We start from the raw sequence: 17997 nt of genomic DNA, 5'->3' as shown, positions 1-17997 counted from the left end.
CCCCCTCCTCGCATCCCCGCCCAAACCCCGTCCCTTGCAGCCTCGCCCAGGCTCCTCCCCTCTCGGTCCCTCTCAGTCTCGCCCAGACCCCTCTCCTCGCAGCCCCGCCCAGGCCCCGCCCCTCGCAGCCACGCCCAGACCCCCAATCGCATCTTCTCCCAGGCCTCGCCCCACCCAGGCCCCCGCTCTCAGACCCGCCGCTCTCAGCCCCGCCTAAACCTTATCTCCCTCAGCCCCGCCCAGACCCCCCTCCCCTCGCAGCCCCGCCCAGACCCCGCCCCTCGCAGCCCCGCCCCGGCCCTTCTCCCCTCATCACGCTCCTTCCAAACCACTAATGCCCACGCACGCACCCACCCAAACAGAGCGTTTTTTGGTCCCCGAGCTCCTCCCGACCCCACCCGCTCCTACGGCCTCCAACCGCCCCCCACACCAGGCCCCGACCCCCCCGCAGGCCTCGACCCTCCCCCCCAGCCGCTCTAGCCCCGCCCGGCCGCTCTAGCCTCCGCTCCTCTCGCTGGTGGAGGTTCCCGACCGCGCTCGCTCCCGCAACTGGAGGCACGGCAGAGGAGGCAGGGCCGACGGCGGTGGGCGGTGCGTTGCGCAGGCTCGGGCCTCCCGCTCGCCGCTGCGTTGGGACCGCGCAGCCCGGTAACTGCGCACGGCTGGCCCCCCGGAGTCCTGCGCCGTCGCTCCTCCTGGACCCGGGTTCCCAGGACAATGCCTCCCGGAACGCAGGGAGCAGGCCGAGGCCGCCGCGTGGGCCTGCAGCGCCTCGCCGCTCTCTCTTCCCCAGGCCCGCACTCCCACTTGGGCTCCAGGGCCCCAGGGCTGACGTTCCCCCAGCTTAGACCCTGAGTCGTTTTCCCCCGTTTCCCGGCTGAATTAGGTTCTTCTTCTCCACAGGTGTGTGCAGTGGCCTCAGGGATCCGGGAAGTCTAAGACTGAACCTCTCCTAACATCCAGTAATGGGGACCTGGAACCTGGGCGTACTAGAGTGCCGCGCGTAGGGCTCCAGGTCGCTGGTTTCTGCGCTTTCTTCCTCTCCAAAGTTGAGTATCTCGTATCTGTGTCCTCATACTTACTACCGCCTGAGGTGCCATGGCCCCCAAGCCGGAGGCCGAGTGGAGCGCAGCCCTGTCCCATCTGGTGCTGGGAGTGGTGTCTCTGCACGCAGCCGTGAGCACAGCCGAGGTGAGTACATTGGGGCTGAGCAGGGGCGCATCCCCATACCTCCCAAACCCCAAGGATCTAGTTTCCTGAATTAGAGGTTGGTGGGAAGTGCGTCTAAGACCAGGTCTCCATGGAAGCTCCAAAACCTTTCCTGTTTAAAAGGGTGGCCCCGGCCTCTTTTTCCCACGTGTTCTCCCTTCCCTGTGTTGACAGGCAAGTCGAGGGGCTGCTGCTGGCTTCCTGCTCCAGGTCTTGGCTGCCACCACCACGCTGGCCCCAGGGCTGAGCACACATGAAGACTGCCTTGCTGGAGCCTGGGTGGCCACCGTCATCGGCCTTCCCCTTCTGGCCTTCGATTTCCACTGGGTGAATGGGGACCGCTCCTCTGCCAACCTGCTCCTGGGAGGAGGCATGGTGCTGGCAGTGGCTGGCGGCCACCTCGGCCCTGAGGGCCGCTCTGTGGCTGGTCAGGCAATGCTGTTGGTGGTCGCAGTGACCATCCTCATTGTAGCTGTCTTCACGGGCAACACTTATGGGATGTGGGGGGGGGCGATGCTGGGTGTGGCAGGCTTCCTGAGCCGGCTGGAGGAGGACAGGCTGCTGCTGCTACCGAAGGAGGATGTCTGTCGCTGGGCCCTGGCTGTAGGCAGCTGGGCTTACTGCCGGGCCCTGCATACACAGCGCCTCCAGTGGGAGTGACAGTTGGATACAGCCAGGCAGGGTTTCTGCCCTGCCGAACACTTTCCCTCCCACCTGCCTGCTCCTGGCGCCTTCTCCCCTAGGGGTAGACTCTCCTGCCTACTGCAGTGGGCTTGCTGCACATTGACTGGTCAGGGGCAGAATCTGGGTGCTGTCCTTTGGCCACGTGTGGGGACTTGTCTAGACCAGAATGAAAGGGACAGGGTCCCAGACACGTTTGGGGGTCCTGATTCTGGGCTGGACATGGTTGTGGATCCAGAGAAGAGGCCTAGTCTCCAATAAATCTTAGGAATTTGCAGGAATATGGAATCTGCCCATTTTTGAGAGGGATTGAGGGATCTTTCAGTGAGCTTCCTAAGGTCCCTCAGGACAGTAGTCAGTTACCCTGACAGGGTATGTGCTGGAACTAGGATGGGGTCTCATGCAGCCCGGCCTCCTTTTGACTATTGTCAGGAAGAACCCTGGGCTGAGAAGACATAGCCCTGGGCCCTCACTCTCCTGGGACATGGTGGAGTTCCAGATATCCTGGCCTGGCCTGGCAGGTGGCCCTCTGGGGCAGTGACCTTCAAGAACTGACGAGTAGGGTGGAGGCAGGGGAGGGCTGTACCACAGGCGTTTCGAGAAACGCACATCCTTCCCAGAGCTGATTCGCCCTCCTGTGTACCTCCGGCCTGTGGAAGCCAGCCCTATTCCCTAAGACCTTCGTTTTCCTCAGTGGACCCCTTCAGCCTCCAACCCCAGGGTTAGAGGGGCTTCGGACGAGCAGAGGATTAGATTCCGGTGGGTTAGGGGTCTGGAGTCCCCTCTCCTGGAAGTCTCTCCGCTTGCTCCTGTGGAGACCTAAGGGGTCCCGCACCCGACAGAGAGGGGTGGCCGGCGGGATTTTTCACTTGTGTCTTCCCTCCGGGGAAGGGGGCGAGAGCCCCTAACACACAAGCCTGAGTCTTGGGGGACAAAAACACAGGCACACCCCGCCGTAGGGGTCGGCGGCCGCCACTGGCTCGTGGAGCGTGGGTGCCGCGCCGGCGCCACAGCTCGCGTGGGCCTCCCTGCCCCCAGGTGGGAGTCCCTCCGCAACTCTCGCAGGCCCCGCCCCCTCCCCGCCCACCTTCTGCAGGGGCGGGCCTTCGGGGGCCCTCGCTCTCCCATTGGCTCTAGTCCCTGCGCTTTCTTGCCCCAAGCGGCGCTCCCATTGGCCCCGCGTGGGGCTCACGTGACGGGGAAGACGAGGGGGTGGTGGCGGCGGGGCGGGGGGAAGCGCACAGCGAAAACAAAGATGGCGGCCGTGCCGGGGTCGGTGGCCGCGGTGGCTGTGGGGCTACTCGCGGGCCGGGCCCACTGAGGCGGCGGCGCAGGGAGCGGGGCTGCGGGTTCGCGGCGGCGGCGGCAGGAGAGCGGCGGGAGGGCGCGGCGCCCCTAACTTTTGGTCGGGGGAGCGCGCCGGCATCCGCCCGCCGGGCCGGCCGGCCACTATGTCCGGCGCCGAGGAGGCCGGCGGGGGCGGCCCGGCCGCGGGGCCCGCGGGCTCCGTGCCGGCCGGGGTCGGGGTCGGGGTCGGAGCCGGGCCCGGGGCGGCCGCCGGGCAGGCGGCGGCGGCGGCTCTAGGAGAGGCGGCGGGGCCTGGGCTCCCGGACGAGGCGGGCTTGGCGGGCGCCCGGCAGCTACAGCTGCAGGAGGCGGCCGGCGACCCCGACGCGCCGCCCAAGAAGCGGCTGCGGGCAGCCGAGGCGGCCGAGGCGGCGGCGGCGGCGGCGGCGGCCGGCAGCGGGAAACTGGAGGAGCGGCTCTACTCGGTGCTCTGCTGCACCGTGTGCCTGGACCTGCCCAAGGCCTCCGTGTACCAGGTAGGGCCGCCGGCCGACCCCGACCCGGCCCAGCCCGGGGCTGCAGCCCCCGCCGCGGGGCCCCAGGATCCGCGTCTCCTCGGAGGCCAGGCCTGCGGGGCCTGGCGGCCGGGAACCCTCTCCGGCCCTTACAGCCACTTCCTCGCCCAGCGGGGCTCCAGCGCCTGCTCCGAAGCTCCTCGTTGTCTTTCTCTCGGGGCTTTATTTTCCGCTCGGGACCCCCCTTTTCTGTTTTCTGAGCCACGTTACTTCCCGATCTGAATCGCTTGTCTTCCGCTTACCTCTCCCTTCTCTTTTGTAGACTTCCCCACGGTTCCCTCAACACTCCCCCAACCCACACCCTCAAACTGACCCTTAGCCCGCAACTACTCCCCGCAACCCACCCGGTCCCAAGCTCCCTGGGCTCAGAGTCCTGTGCTCGAGAGCTCCTTCCCCATTCTTCTGGCAGCCACACCCCCGAGTTTGTCCCTCCACTCCTGAACATCCTATGGACGCCGCCTTTTCTACCCTCCTGGGTGGAAGAATCCTTTCCCTTGGTGCATTTCCACTTCATTCTGAAGAACAGTAAGGAGAGGGGATTGCTGCTTGTCGGGATGAACCATTTGCAACAAGCCCCACAGTTTGGGTACCTTCTCCAGTCCCAGCCAAACCCCACATCCAACTGAACTTGCCATGCCCCACGCTAGGCTCCTGCCCACCTCACCCAGGCCAGGCCAGGCTTCCTAGGCAGCCAGTGCTCCAGGGGCCGGCCCACCCCTCCTCCCCCATCTTCACATCCACATGGCAGTGGGACTCAGCCCTTAAGCAGCCTAGGGCTGTTAGAGAGGGTACCTGGCCCAGGTGGGTTTGACATGCCCTTTCCCAGGTAGCAGCAGGGACAAACTGGTTGACACCCAGAGGCAGAGTACAGTGTCCCCACCTTCCCTGTGTCTTTCCCTCCCTTTCAACTCCCCAGTCCCTGTGAGAAATGAAGCAGGTTCTCTGTCAGCTTTCTTTACACTTACAGGAGCTGGAAGTAGCTAATGGGGCCTTGTTTCCCTGCTTGTGTTTGAATTGGGGGCCTGGATGAGGAGCTACTTTTGTAGCAGGTGGTGTAGGGCTAGTCTAGGTTGCCATTTCCCCAAACTCTGGATCTCCAAGTCCTTCTTGCTGTGGCATGACCTTGTTGGGAGGACCCCAGTGTGCCTGGGTGGGGAGAGGGCACTGGCTCTAACCCACCCTGCTGGGTGTCAGGCACCAGGGCCAGCTAGGGGAGCACTTTTCAGAGCCACTGGCTCCCAGAGTTAGCAGTTACTCCTTGGCTTTGGCAGTGCCTCAGCTTCCAAGATGTGCCCACTCTCCAGCTCCTTTTTCCTGGCTCACAACCTTCGATCCTCCCAGGTGGAAGAACTCTCCTTTTTTTTGAGACGGAGTCTCACTCTGTCACCCAGGCTGGAGTGAAGTGCCACAATCTCTGCTCACTGCAACCTCCGCCTCCCGGGTTCAAGCAATTCTCCCTACCTCAGCCTCCCGAGTAGCTGGGATTACAGGCGCCTGCCACCATGCCCGGCTGTTTTTGTATTTTTTAGTAGAGACAGGGTTTCGCCATGTTGGCCAGGCTGGTCTCGAACTCCTCACGTTGGGTGATCCGCCTGCCTCGGCCTTCTGAAGTGCTGAGATTACAGGTATGAGCCACTGCGCTTGGCCAGAACTTTTTCTTGGATCTCAAGGGAGACTCCAACAAGCCAAGCCAATCGTGTGAGGCCACGGGGGAACAGGGAAGTCTCCTTGTCTCCCCGTTGGTGGGTGGGCTGGAGCTGTAGCTGGACCTGGTGGTGATGGGCCACATGGTACTGGTCCCTGGTGCACTGCATCCCCCATCTAGACTGGCCCGGCACAGAGTGATGGCTCTGCTTCTGACCGGAGCTCCTGGTGACCAGGCCTCTGAGCCTAGCTGGTTCAAACCGGCCTGCACTGTGCAGAGTGGAGTTCTGCTCTGGGCGGCCAGAGGCAGGGAGCTGAACAGGTGTAATGGAGACTGAAGGCGCTGGGGTTGCCCTGGCTGGTGGCCCTCCCTGGCCTGGGGGCTCTGCTCAGTGACTTCCCTGGGAACAGAGCAGCTGAGCGAGGAGTGCTGTGGGGACAGGCCTCCCTGAATGCTGCCAAGAACACCTCCGGGGGGTGGCTCTCTGCTGTGAGTGGTGCCCCTGGAAGGTCAACACAGACCTGGAGACCTGGGCTCTGGCCTGCTCTGCTCCCTGGAGAATCTGGGCACAGATGGTGTGGGCCCCCACATGCTGCCTTCTGCGTGTCCCTGGTTGGGCCCATGCTGGCCATCACCCCAGCTTGGGTTCAGTCTACCATATTCTACTAGCCTTCCTTGGTGACCATGTTGATTGGCTGTCTCGAGCTAGCCAGTGTCAGGAATGCAGCAGGTTCCACCCTCTGTTCCTGCTAGAACGCTTTTCCTGACCCCAGCAGAACACATGGCTCAGGGTGGGCACCAGCCAAGCTGGGGGCTGACTTAGACAGTCCCCGACTCTGGTGAGGAGAAGAGGGGAGTGGCCATGCTGAGCCTTGTGTGTTGTCCCTGGCACTGGGGCTGTGGGGGACAACTCTATGGACCTCTGGAGTTGGCTGGGTCCTCAGTAACTCGAGAGCTTGTCATCCAGATACCAGATGCCACCAGTGCTGGCAGGGAAGCCTCGGGTGGTGCCCCAGGTCTGAGCCCTTGGGCCTGCAGGGCCAGCTGACCCACGGGCCTGTGCCCATACGATGATGCCTCGCAGGCTGGGAAACCTGCTTGGGTGTCAGACTGAGGCCCTCATTCAAAAGGTTTCTGCCACCGCCGAGTCCTGCCTCACGTCAGGTTGGGGCCGCAGCCAGTACAGCAAGACTCAGCTTTTATGTTTTCTGTGTGGGTGTTAGATATGTCCTGGGGGACTGGCCTGACAAGGTGTGCAGCCACCTTCTGGAGTCTCAGGTGGGTGGCAGGAGGGCTGGTGGGGCAGCAGGGACACCTGTGCAGGAGCTTCTGGCCTGACCAGGCCGCGCAGGTGGTCAGGTCGTTCCTGCCGGCTCCCTGCTCTGCGGCCCGAGGGCAGTGTGGCCTGTTGGCACCTCTGCCCATGGGGCACCTCCTCTGGGAAGACACAGCCTCAGCGGTGCCCGGGACGTTGCAGCCACAGCCTCATCCCTGACTTCTCTCCCTCCGTTTTGGCCCTTCAGACGAGGCCCAGTGTGATGCTGCATAAGACAGACGTGGCCCTGACCCTTCCTGCTGTTGTCAGCTGAGGCCCTGGGCCTTGGTGCTGACACCTGGAGGAAGGGACTGCGCATTGTTCCCACCCCTCATGGGGCATTCTTAAGGCAAAAACAAGCTCACTCGGGTGTAAGGGCCGGGCAGGGGCCTCTCACAGATGTGGTCCAGCTGCTCCCTCTAACTCGGCCCTGCACAGTGCCCCGCCACTCCCGTGCCCTCCTGCCTGAGGTGTCCTCTCCCTGCCCCTGCCCACCTCTTGGGCCCGGCAGAGGCAGCGCCCCCACTTTGAGACTTTGTTCTCTCCTTGCTACAAGGATCCCCTCCTGCCCCATCTGACCAGGGTGTGTCCACTCTGTTCTGTGGGTGGGTTGGTGTGTGCCGTGGCCCTCCCGCCTGTAGCGCCCATGTCTCTATGCCACATGTTGACAGTCCATTGATAACAGCCCAGGAAGCAGAGATGGCTCCTCTCTGCCCGAGCCCCACACCTCCAACCAGCCCAACAGTGGGCAGTCCTGTGGGGGTGGAGTCACCGTCCACATGTCCAAGGAGCTTCGGGCCCCTCTTCCCCAGTCTCCTGGGCAGCAGTACAGGACTGCAGCTGACTCGCTCTTTGAGGTGAGGAAAGTGGCAGAAAACATCTTTGTAAATACGTCTGCTTAGGTATCTAAAACACAGGAGCAAGGAAGATGTTCTGGAATCTCTGGCTAGTTGGAATTTTTGTTTTCTGTGGTGGTTATCATTTGAGTTACTTTTAGATCTAAGCAGATTCAGATTTGTTCTGAATGTGGGCCCGACTCGGGATTGATTGGCCACCGTTTGAGGTCTGACAGCAGTAGCAGGTGAGGGATTTCAAATCCAGCCTGGGTGGAGGGTTCGAGTCCTGGCTTCACGCTTAACAGCTGTGCGGCCTTGGACAATGTGCCGGTCCCTCTCAGACCCATGTTTGATCCAGGAGGTTAGGGGCCGAGCATGTGGGGTGCGTGGGGTGTGCCCTGAAGCACCACTGGCCCTGATGAGGCCTTGCCTGCATGCGGATGGCAGAGGAAGGGGGACCTCCAACTGGCTGAGCAGCGCTTTTGGGGTTTGTGCCACAGGGAAGCCCTTTGGCTGTGTTTTGGCTCTGACGACCTCTGTCAAGGGCCTGTGGGTCCCTGACCCCTGGGTGAGCGAGGGCACTGCTCCCATGGGCCTAGGCACTGTGCCATCCTCCAGTGGGAAACAGGAGGTCCCCAGGGTCTGAGAGAACCATGCAGTCCAGGCGTGAAAGGGGTCCTACGAGGTCAGCTGACCATAGGGACCTTGGGACCACCAGGAAATCGTGGGGGCCCTCGGCCAGGGGATGGGGTCAGGGCTCCTTGAGCCTGTTCCGCCCATCCAGCTCCCCTTTAACCCCAGGGAAGAAGTAGCTCAGGTGGAGACCCTGGGTCTGCATGGGGGTCCCGTGAGCTGCCTGTAGCCAGCAGGGGGGAGGGCTGGGTGCTGTCCTGAGGATGCAGGTGCAAATGGCCATTTCTGGGCCACCTGTGTGTATCAGCATCTGCAGAGGGGCCTGGGGTCTGGCTCCTGGGGTTGGCAGCCCCAGGGGCTCTGTCATGGCTGCCCAAGGTGGTGATATTTCCTCTGTGCCTGTTGGGTGTGGGGCAGTGCCACCCTGTTCCATCCCACCTCATCAGCACAGAATGAAGCTGGTCCTATACTCATCGCCTGTGCACATGAGGGAACTGAGGCCCCAAGAGGGGAGCCCAAGGTCATATTACTGGGGACCTGTGGGCTGGGGTCTGAGCCCAGCACTGTGGCTTCAAGCCCACATCTGCCCTAGGAGGGCCCAGGAGGCCCTGTGATGTCAATACCCTGTGATGTCATTCCCCCGTGACATCATTCCCTTGTGATGTCATACATGTGACCTCATTCCCGTGCTGTCACCACATGATGTCATCCCCTGTGGTATCACCTCTGTGATGTCGATACCTCTTTTAATGTCATCCCCATGGTGTCATTCCCCCCATGATGCCATCCCCCCATGATGTCAGTCCCCCATGATGTCAGTTTCCCACAATGTCATCTCCTGTAATGTCAATACTCCCTTTGATGTCATCCCCGTAATGTCATCCCCCGTGATGTCATTGCCCCATGATGCCAGTGTGATGTCATCTCTGTGATGTCATTCCGTGATGTCAGCCCCCATGATGCCATTCCCCTGCAATGTCATGCCCCTGTGATGTCATCCCCCTGTGATGTCATCCCCCCGTGTGATGCCAGTCTCCCATGATGTCCCCCTGTGATGTCATTCATGTGACATCATCCCGTGATATCATTCCTGTGATGTCTCCCCCATGATGTCATTCCCCATGTGATGTCAATCTCCTGTGATGTCACCCCTCTGACATCATCCTCTGTGATGTCTCGCCCATGATGTCATCCCCCATGGCGTCATCCTTGGTCGTGGGGGGTTGTGGGATCCCCTCCTCTCCCCTCCCTTGGGGTCTTCCTGGCTGGTGGGGAGAGGTGGCCTGGCCTGGGTGCCGCAGCAGCTGCTCTGGAAGGTGCCCGGGCTCTTGGGGGCCTTGGCCCACGCCATCCCCTGGACTGTGCGGCGTCCTCCAGGGCCCAGCTTCTGTTGGGTGGTGGGCACAAGTCAGAATCAAGTGCATCTGGCCAGATGCCGCCAAGGCTGAGGATGCAGCTGCCTGTGGCCTGGCCTTGGTGTGAAGCCAGAGTCTTGCGCAGGAGCTGAGGGGACCCAGATGGTGGGGAAGGCTCCGGAGCATGTGACCGGGGACCGTCCTGCTGTGGACAGACCTCCTGGGCTGAGTGTTGGTCGGGCCCGGGCCATGCACCTAGAGGATGTCCCTTGACCAGTGGGGAGGGTCTGGGGGTGAGTGTGGCTGTGTCCCTTGGCTACTGGGCCAGTGTGGTCCGGGGCACTCTAGGGACTCCCTGTGTTCTGACTTGAATGGAGCTATTGGGGCTGAAGGGGCAGTGGCCCTGTGTCTCCTCGGAGCTTGCAGGTCCTCTTGGAGGCCCAGAGAGAGCCAGAGGAGGGCAGGGTCACTGCTGCCTCCTCATGGTATGGAATTGACTGAGCCCATGCTGGGGTCTGGAGGCCCCAAAGGAATGAGGCCTATGGCCAGGGGCCGGCCCAGGAGCTGGGGTGGCTTTCGGGGGAGAGGCCGGCAGTGCTGGGAGGTAAGTGGTGATGTGCTTGGCAGCCTCAGTGCTCCCTTAGGAGGGTCTAGGACCCCACCTCGAATCTTCCTGGGCTATGCAGAGCCAGGAAGAGAGGCCAGGTGGCCTTGGTGGGTGGGATTAGGTGCTCCAGCCCTGCCTGGAACTCCCTTGGGGGTCGGGCCACAGCCAAGAAGAGTGCTGTCTTGCCTGTGTTAAGGCCACTGTACGTGCAGAGCTGGACCCAGAACCTCGTCCAAGGCCCCCGGCAGTCTCACCAGGAGGTGTTTAGAGCTGGCCACATGGAGTGGCATACCTCTGGGGGGCGGGGGGGCTGTGAGAGGACAGTGGTGTGGGCCCTTGGTCTGTGCCTCCCACGGGACAGCTGCTTCAATAGCATCTGTGCCCCCTCCTGCCCGTAGTCCACCCACCACTGACCCCTGGACTTGGCTGGTGGATTTTCACACCTTCTCCTGGGGGCAGGCCTCAGCTTGTCCCCAACCCAGTCAGAGCCAGCCTCACTCCCTGCCTCAGGCAACTGTGTATGTTTTAATTTTTATTTATTTATGTATTCCTGAGACAGAGTCTCACTCTGTCTCCCAGGCTGGAGTGCAGTGGCACCATTTCGGCTCACTGCAACCTCCGCCTCCTGGGTTCAAGCCATTCTCCTGCCTCAGCCTCCTGAGAAGCTGAGATTACAGGCGCTCGCCACCATGCCTGGCTAATTTTTGTATTTTTAGTAGAGATGGGGTTTCACCATGTTGGCCAGGCTGGTCTTGAACTCCTAACCTCAGGTGACCTGCCTGCCTCGGCCTTCCAAAGTGCTGGGATTACAGGCATGAGCCACCGCCTGTAATTTTAATTTTTAACCAAACTGAGAACTTGAGGATTGAATGCAGGTAACGGGTGGTGTTCATGTGGATGTGGATTCCATGAAAGAGGGCTTTGTCCTCACTGTCGGTTCTCCACACGTAGGTCCTTTGACTCAGCAGACCTTAGGCCTAGTCCACAGGTGCTGAGTGAACAGCCCCAGCGTCTGACAGCTCCTTAGCTTGGGGTGCACAGGCAGCTGAAGCAGTAGGATGGCAGCTCAGACTTCCCAGGGCCCCACGTGTGCAGGGCTGGCCTCCCAGCACCACCAGGCAGGGCCCTGTGAGTGTCCCCTCCCTGACACACACCTTGTAGAGAGGCTGGGCCTGGGCGGGCCGCTCTGCTGCACCACATCCCATTCTCAAGAGGGTCCCAGGTCCCAAAGGAAGCCTGTAGCCCAGTGGCTTTCTGGAGGTTTGCATGGCTGGCAAGCCTGGGCCGGCTGCTGGAGAGGCATCAGGACAGGAGCAACTCTGCTGACTGCTCCCCTCAGCGAGCTCTAAGAGTCTTTGGGTGGGAGGCACATCACATCCCTGTCACTCCTGGCTGGCCCTGGAATGCCTCAGCCCGCACACCCCACTCCAGCCAGGGCTGTGGGAACTGTGTCTGCTCAGGTACAAAAGGCTTTGTTTGTTCTTGGACCTCTTGGTTCTGGTCTGGGCTTCCCGCCTCCCATGCTGTGAGCCCCCACGGGCTGGGACCGCAGCTTGCCATGTGTCTCTCAGTGGCACCAAGTGGACGCTCGAGGCTTATGTTGAGGGAGTGAGAGCCAGGATGGGCCACTGGGCGTGCTGGGAGCCCACACAGGCAGGGAGCCCAGCGGGAGGTGCCCTGCTCCTGCCAGCCCCGGTTACCCCAGCAGGCTCGGCACCCACTCAGAGCCCCCACTTCCACTCCCCAGGCACTCCCTGTGTGCCTACCTGCCCTTGTCCTGGGCCAGCTTGGCTCCTGCCTCCCAGCTCTGAGGAGGCCTCTGCAGGTAGCCGACCTCCCTGGACGAGGGGGCAGCTGCCTCCTCTCACCTGGGCTCACCCTGAGCCAAGTCCTCTCAACCCAGGATAAATGGCCTTTCTGAAGGCCCAGAGAACATGCCTGCCCCAGTGTGGGAGCTGCATCCGCTCCCCACCTGACAGTGATGGCCAAGAGCCCAGTGTTCCTGGAGGGCTCCCAAACTCTGGACCTGTAGGGGGGTCAGGGCAGTCGCTGGTCCCTAAGGGAAAAAGCCTGACCCTCGGCCCCAGGTGGCTGAACCCGTCACTGCCAGGGCGAGCTGTCACCTCTGTGAGCTGATGAGGCCTTGCTTTTAGGACCTCTAATCTCTGCAAGAACCCAAGCTGGCTCTGCCTGTTTCTCCTGAGCAGCTCGCAGTATTCACCACACTCCAGCATGACTCGGGACAGGCACGTGCGCCCCTCTCACCAGCTGGAGTCCCTCAGGACACCTGGCTGGAGCTGACGGGCATGGGCGGGTGTGTGCGAGCATGAGCCCGCAGGTCTGTGAGCTTCGTCTCCCTTTCCTTCTTCGCAGTGTACTAATGGTCACTTGATGTGCGCTGGCTGTTTTATCCACCTACTAGCAGATGCCCGGCTGAAGGAGGAGCAGGCCACGTGCCCCAATTGTCGTTGTGAGATCAGTAAGAGCCTCTGCTGCCGGAACCTGGCCGTGGAGAAAGCCGTGAGTGAGCTGCCTTCAGAGTGTGGCTTCTGCCTGCGCCAGTTTCCCCGCTCCCTCCTGGAGAGGCACCAGAAAGAGGAATGCCAGGACAGGTAACTGAGGGTCAGGGGCTTAGCCTTGCAGGCGGGGCCCAGGACTGCTGGGAGCCCACCCTGGTGCAGCAGGGCCCTGTGCAGGGTGGTCTGGCTGTCTCTGCTGCCTGGGCCTTGGGGACCACCTGTGTAGCCCAGTGACGGCCCTTGGGGAGGGTGCCTGCACAGGATGGGGACAGGTGGGTTTTGCACCCAGTTGTTATCCGGACATGAGCCTAGCCTTCCAGCGCTCTTTGTGGCTGTTGGGGAGCCCCTTGAAGGGCGCAGGACAGCGTGTCCAACGCAGGACCTCAGGGAGCTTGATGTGAGGCTACACTGCCCATGGCTACCCATCCAGTGGAGGCAGCCACCAAGTCTCCTGCAGTGAGGCTGTGCAGGACCACCACTGCCAAACAGAGGAGAGAACCACACCACGGTGCGGGGCACACAGGCTCAAGCTTGCACTTTTCCTTCCCCTCTCTCTCCCTTTTTCTGCCTGTCTCCTCTGTCTCCACATGCTGCCACTCTGACCTCATCCTGGGGGGTGGGCTCACAGTTACGTGTGTCCTGCAGGAAGGGGTACTTAGCTGGATGGAAGCCACATGGGAGGACAGCTTGTCGCAGTCTCCTGTTTGGGGCTCAGTCTGTGAGTGATGTACCTGCCTCCCCCAGGGTAACCCAGTGCAAGTACAAACGCATCGGCTGCCCATGGCACGGCCCCTTCCATGAGCTGACGGTGCACGAGGCTGCGTGCGCCCACCCGACCAAGACAGGCAGTGAGCTGATGGAGATCCTGGATGGGATGGACCAGAGCCACCGCAAGGAGATGCAGCTGTACAACAGCATCTTCAGCCTGCTCAGCTTCGAGAAGATTGGCTACACAGGTGAGGCACCCCGCCGCCTGCTGCATGCCACACAGGTGTGGGTTGGGGGCGCTGGCAGCCAGGAGTCTGGGGGCAGCAGGCTCTGGGCACTGGGCACTGACGGCGCCAGACAGCTGGGCTCTGGACAGGCTCCCGGTGGACAGGTGGACACCTCGGTCGAGAAGACAGGCCGGAGACTGAGTGGAAGGAGGGGCCGAGGCAGACCCCAGGTGCACACCTGTGTGGCTCTCACAGCAGCCCCGCCCACCTGTCCTCCCCACCCTGGCTTCACCACCCCCACAAGGTGGCATCTCACTGTGGGGCTCCAGAGCCTCAAGACAGTCAGGGTCTAACCAGAAAGTGAGCAGGTCTCAGGGGGCCTGGGAGCTAGGGGCCTGCCCCTCGGACCCTGGGGCAAGAAGAACACCCTGCCAAGTGAGGTCCTACCTGCAGGCAGTCACTGCCCCGGCCATGGGCCTCTCAAGGCTGGCACGAAGCCATTCAGGGAGAGGGCTCCAGAACAAGCTGAGGGTGCCCGACTGAAACTGTAGAACCGGGAATGGACACCCACAGACGCCCAGGCTGGATGCGTGCGCAGGCACACTGGATCTCGTGGCTCTCTGGGCCGCTGCCACCGCCTTTGAACGTGTCGGGGAGCAGGAGCCAGGCCAGAGCCTGGCCCAGAGGACAGCGAGAAGCACCTGTTGATGCTGGGGCCACTGGAGGAAGCTCCATCCCTCTACTCTCAGCCCACACCAGGCGGCCAGCTCAGAGCACCAGGCGTGGCGCAAGCAGGGTGGTCGTGGGCAGCCAGTCCCGCCCTGCTGCCTGGACTGTGCCCAGCGGGATGTGGGCCCGAGCAGGCCAGAGAGGCCGAGGGCCTGGGGTCTCTGCGGCAGCCACAGCCCGTGGTGAGTAGCAGCCTTAGCTGTCCTGGAGATACCGGGGCCTCGTGGAGTCTAGGCAGGCTGGGGCACTGTGGCTGCGGCCGTGGCCAGGTGAGAAGCCCCATTCGTGCAGGAAAGACTGGCCACCTGGGAACCCACGCCTCCGCGGAGGGACTTGCCGGCCACAGGCTGTGGGCTGCCCAAGAGGACTGTGCAGGCAGGGCTGCCTGCTGATTGGCAGCTCCGGATCAGGCCCGGTGCCTGCAGACCTGGTGCTCCCCTCGGGCAGGGCTGGGTGCCGCAGCCACCTGCTGGCTTTTCTGGCAGCTCCTCTGTATCAGAACCAATAAAGTGCACTTGTTCTCGGAACCGCATCCTGTCTGTGTGTCTGCTTACCCCGCCCTGGGGGACACCCGGGGCTCGGGGCGGTGAGGGAGGCCAACGTGGGTCGGGCACGCCTGGGGTGTGGCCTGACACGTGCAGCCTCTGGACTCTCCAGCTAATCCATGTTGATTCTGTTTGTGGTTGTTCCCCTCAAAGCTTGTGTGCACCTCCATTTGCCATAGTTGCGTTTGGCTTGCTTGTGACAAGCAGAGCCTGGTGTCCGGGTAAGTTGCCTTCCTCCCCGGCTGAGCCTGCCCTCGGCCTGGTCAGGGAAGGCGTTGCTGCCCAGCCCTGCCCACACTAACAGCCGGCTCTTTCCGGCCCTGTCTGTCTCCACAGAGGTCCAGTTCCGGCCATACCGCACAGACGACTTCATCACGCGCCTGTACTACGAGACGCCCAGGTTCACAGTGCTGAACCAGACGTGGGTCCTGAAGGCTCGAGTCAACGACTCGGAGCGTAACCCCAACCTGTCCTGCAAGCGTACGCTCTCCTTCCAGCTCCTCCTCAAGAGCAAGGTCACGGCACCGCTGGAGTGCTCCTTCCTGCTGCTCAAGGGCCCCTACGACGACGTGAGGATCAGCCCCGTCATCTACCACTTTGTCTTCACCAACGAGAGCAACGAGACGGACTACGTGCCACTGCCCATCATTGACTCCGTGGAGTGCAACAAGCTGCTGGCCGCCAAGAACATCAACCTGCGGCTCTTCCTGTTCCAGATACAGAAGTAGGGCGGGGCCTCAGGATGCCCGAGGAGCCCACGGGCGGCATCCCAGCACCGCTGCCCTGTCCACCTGGCTGGCAGCTGCTTCACAGGACTATTTGATCACTTTAGCAAAGGAGGAGAACAAACGAAGCCAACACAGGGCAAGTCTGCATGTGTGCGCGACGGGGCCCCCGCCTCCGGCTCACCCCCCCCCGACCCCTGCCTCCCCTCCTTCCGAGGGCCGCCAGAGGCTGGGCTGACCCGAAGAGGAGATGGTGCACCAGGTGCCCCGAGGCTCAGAGACGGTGGCAGCAAGGAGACCGAGAGGCACAGCGACCCTGCCCCAGCCCTTCTGTGCAGTCAGGCGGCGGTGCTGCTCCATCCCTGCGGGTTCCGGCCGGGCGCGGGGGCCTTGCTGACATCAGACGGGATATCCGAATATCTGATAGCAATTAAAAGGCAGCCTTGTTTCGTACTTTCTGTTTTGTTCGAGGGGAAGGCATGGCTGTGAATGGACAGCGTGGGGGCTTTGGTTTGGCCTGGGGGTCAGAGCCTGCCCCGCCCCCATCTCTGTGCCCGCACACGTCCCCCGAGGAAAGACTCAGAGACACTGCCTCCCCCTACACTCTGTCATGGGGTCTTGAGACTGAGGCTTGGGCAGGGAGATCCAGGTAGGGTCGGGGCTGCCCTGGCCAACTGGCCGCTCCCAGGGAGACAGGACTCAGCCACCAGGGCTCAGCAGACATTTTCGGAAAGCAGGGTGAAATTGTCTTCCCAGGAAAAAGATTAAACTCCTTGCAGGCTCTTCGATAAGTTACACAATTTTAGTGAGAAAGAGTCTATTTACTGTAGATTCAGCCTTGAGGGCCCAGCGTCCCCAGGCTGTGGGGAAAGCTTGGGTCAGTGCTTGGGTGCCTGGCTGGGTGAGAGTCTGAGGGGTGTCCCCCATGCTGCTCTCGGGGTCCTGCTGCTGGCCCTGCATTCAGGGCTCGCTGCAGAGGTCAGAGGTTGGGCAGCCCAGCTTCTCACTTGGAGGAGGTGGGCCCTTCCCATCCTTACCCTGGCCGCCCCCTGATGTGCCCTGTGGTGGCTGAGCAGGGCTGGCCTAACAGGATGGGAAGGAACCCTGCCTGGAGGGGTAATCCCTGGTCCTTTCTTCCCCTGGGACTCTCAGGGCTACTGGGAAGGATACAGCTTGACGCCCCCACCTTTGCTTAGGAGATGTGGCTCTTCCGTGATAGCTTTTTGTTGCTTCAATACCAAAGAACTGGTTTTCTCTGCTCCAGTCAGGTGCATTAACGTGCCTCACAGCAGCCCCACCCGCCCCACCTGGCTGCTGGGGCCTGGCCCGCGTTGTCCTGTGCTTTGCTGGTCACGGGTCGAGGGCTGAGAAATGGAGAGGAACTGGGGGCAGAATGCAAGCACCATCATCCGGGCGGCTGACCATGGCACAGCCCAGCATGACCCTCCCAGTCAGCTCTTCCCTCCCGGGCCGCTGCACTGCCCCTCACAGGCTGAAACTTTCTGGGGCTGTTTCTGAGAATGCTGTGGGTTTCTACTCCCAGGCCAGGGCGTGTGGCCTGCTGGGAGTGCTTCGCTGCCGGAGCCTTATCTCCTGCAGAGCTGATGTGGCCTGGCCACCAAGGGCATGGGAAGGCTCCATGTTTGGTTTTATGCTGACCACAAAGAAAGACCCCACCCAGCCCCCAGCACATCCTTGGGAGCAGCTGCCTCTGACTCTGGCACCACCAGCGTGAACTTGGGCACCTCAGGGCTGCGCTTTGGGGCTGTCCTCCCCCATGCTCCACCCACAGGCACAGAGGGATGGGCTATGGCTCTGCATCTCTTTGGAAGCCCGACGCCCTCTAGCGTAGTGTTTCTGGGTCCAAGGTGATGGTGTGGGGCGCACGGGTGGGGCAGGCTTGCCCTGTCACCTGTTTGGTTGCGTGTGTGAGAGACTGACTCAACGGAGGGACAGGCCCCAGCATGTCTCTGGGGTGGGGAAGGTGGGAGGCTTGTTCTTCATGGGGACAGCCAGGCTGGGACGCCAGGGGCCTGGAGGCAGCACGTCTCTGCAGGTTGGGGGGCCACATGGAGAAAGGAGACCCGGGGCTGGTTGAGCTCCTGCAGCCTCACCTCCGCAGTCCCGGGGCAACCAGCCCTGTGGGAGTTCAGGATGGGAGGGGCTGGCATGAGGGCAAGGGCAGCGTCCACACAAGGCCCTTCCAGATGTGGGATGTGGGTGCCTCAAGTCTACAAGTGCGGCCCAGCGTACTCAGCAGGCATCTGCCCTGCGACCATGACGTGCAGCAGCTGAGCCTTACGGCCTGGGGGAGCCAGGCACCTGGGAGGACCACGGTGGGTCCTCGGCCACCGGGAACTGGAGCACGGGCTTCCCGTGGCATTGTCAACGTGGGCCACAC

At 62.2% G+C, this 17997-nt stretch overlaps 2 protein-coding genes across 4 annotated transcripts; both read left to right on the top strand.

The window, feature by feature from the left end:
• Positions 1-19: 19 nt before the first annotated feature.
• TMEM276 (transmembrane protein 276) lies at positions 20-2171 on the top strand. Of its 3 annotated transcripts, none has more exons than XM_019032191.4 (3): positions 20-648; positions 904-1191; positions 1384-2171. In XM_019032191.4, the coding sequence occupies exons 2-3, from the start codon at positions 1099-1101 to the stop codon at positions 1867-1869; spliced, it is 579 nt and encodes a 192-aa protein (XP_018887736.2). In that variant the 5' UTR covers positions 20-648; positions 904-1098; the 3' UTR covers positions 1870-2171. The 3 variants fall into 3 exon arrangements, with proteins under 3 accessions (XP_018887736.2, XP_055204528.2, XP_018887737.2); XM_055348553.2 differs by having other exon boundaries at positions 282-591; XM_019032192.3 differs by having other exon boundaries at positions 282-793.
• A 947-nt stretch (positions 2172-3118) lies between these two features.
• On the top strand, positions 3119-16049 carry ZFTRAF1 (zinc finger TRAF-type containing 1). Its single transcript, XM_019032190.4, has 4 exons — positions 3119-3713; positions 12517-12755; positions 13407-13618; positions 15208-16049. Exons 1-4 carry the CDS (start codon positions 3342-3344, stop codon positions 15597-15599), a joined length of 1215 nt encoding a protein of 404 aa, XP_018887735.2. The 5' UTR covers positions 3119-3341; the 3' UTR covers positions 15600-16049.
• Positions 16050-17997: the final 1948 nt, after the last annotated feature.

This window comes from Gorilla gorilla, chromosome 7 (genome assembly GCF_029281585.2).
Source record: "Gorilla gorilla gorilla isolate KB3781 chromosome 7, NHGRI_mGorGor1-v2.1_pri, whole genome shotgun sequence".
Lineage (NCBI taxonomy): Eukaryota > Metazoa > Chordata > Mammalia > Primates > Hominidae > Gorilla > Gorilla gorilla.
Note: the sequence above shows the minus strand (reverse complement) of the source record. Positions and strands in the feature narration are given on the sequence as shown.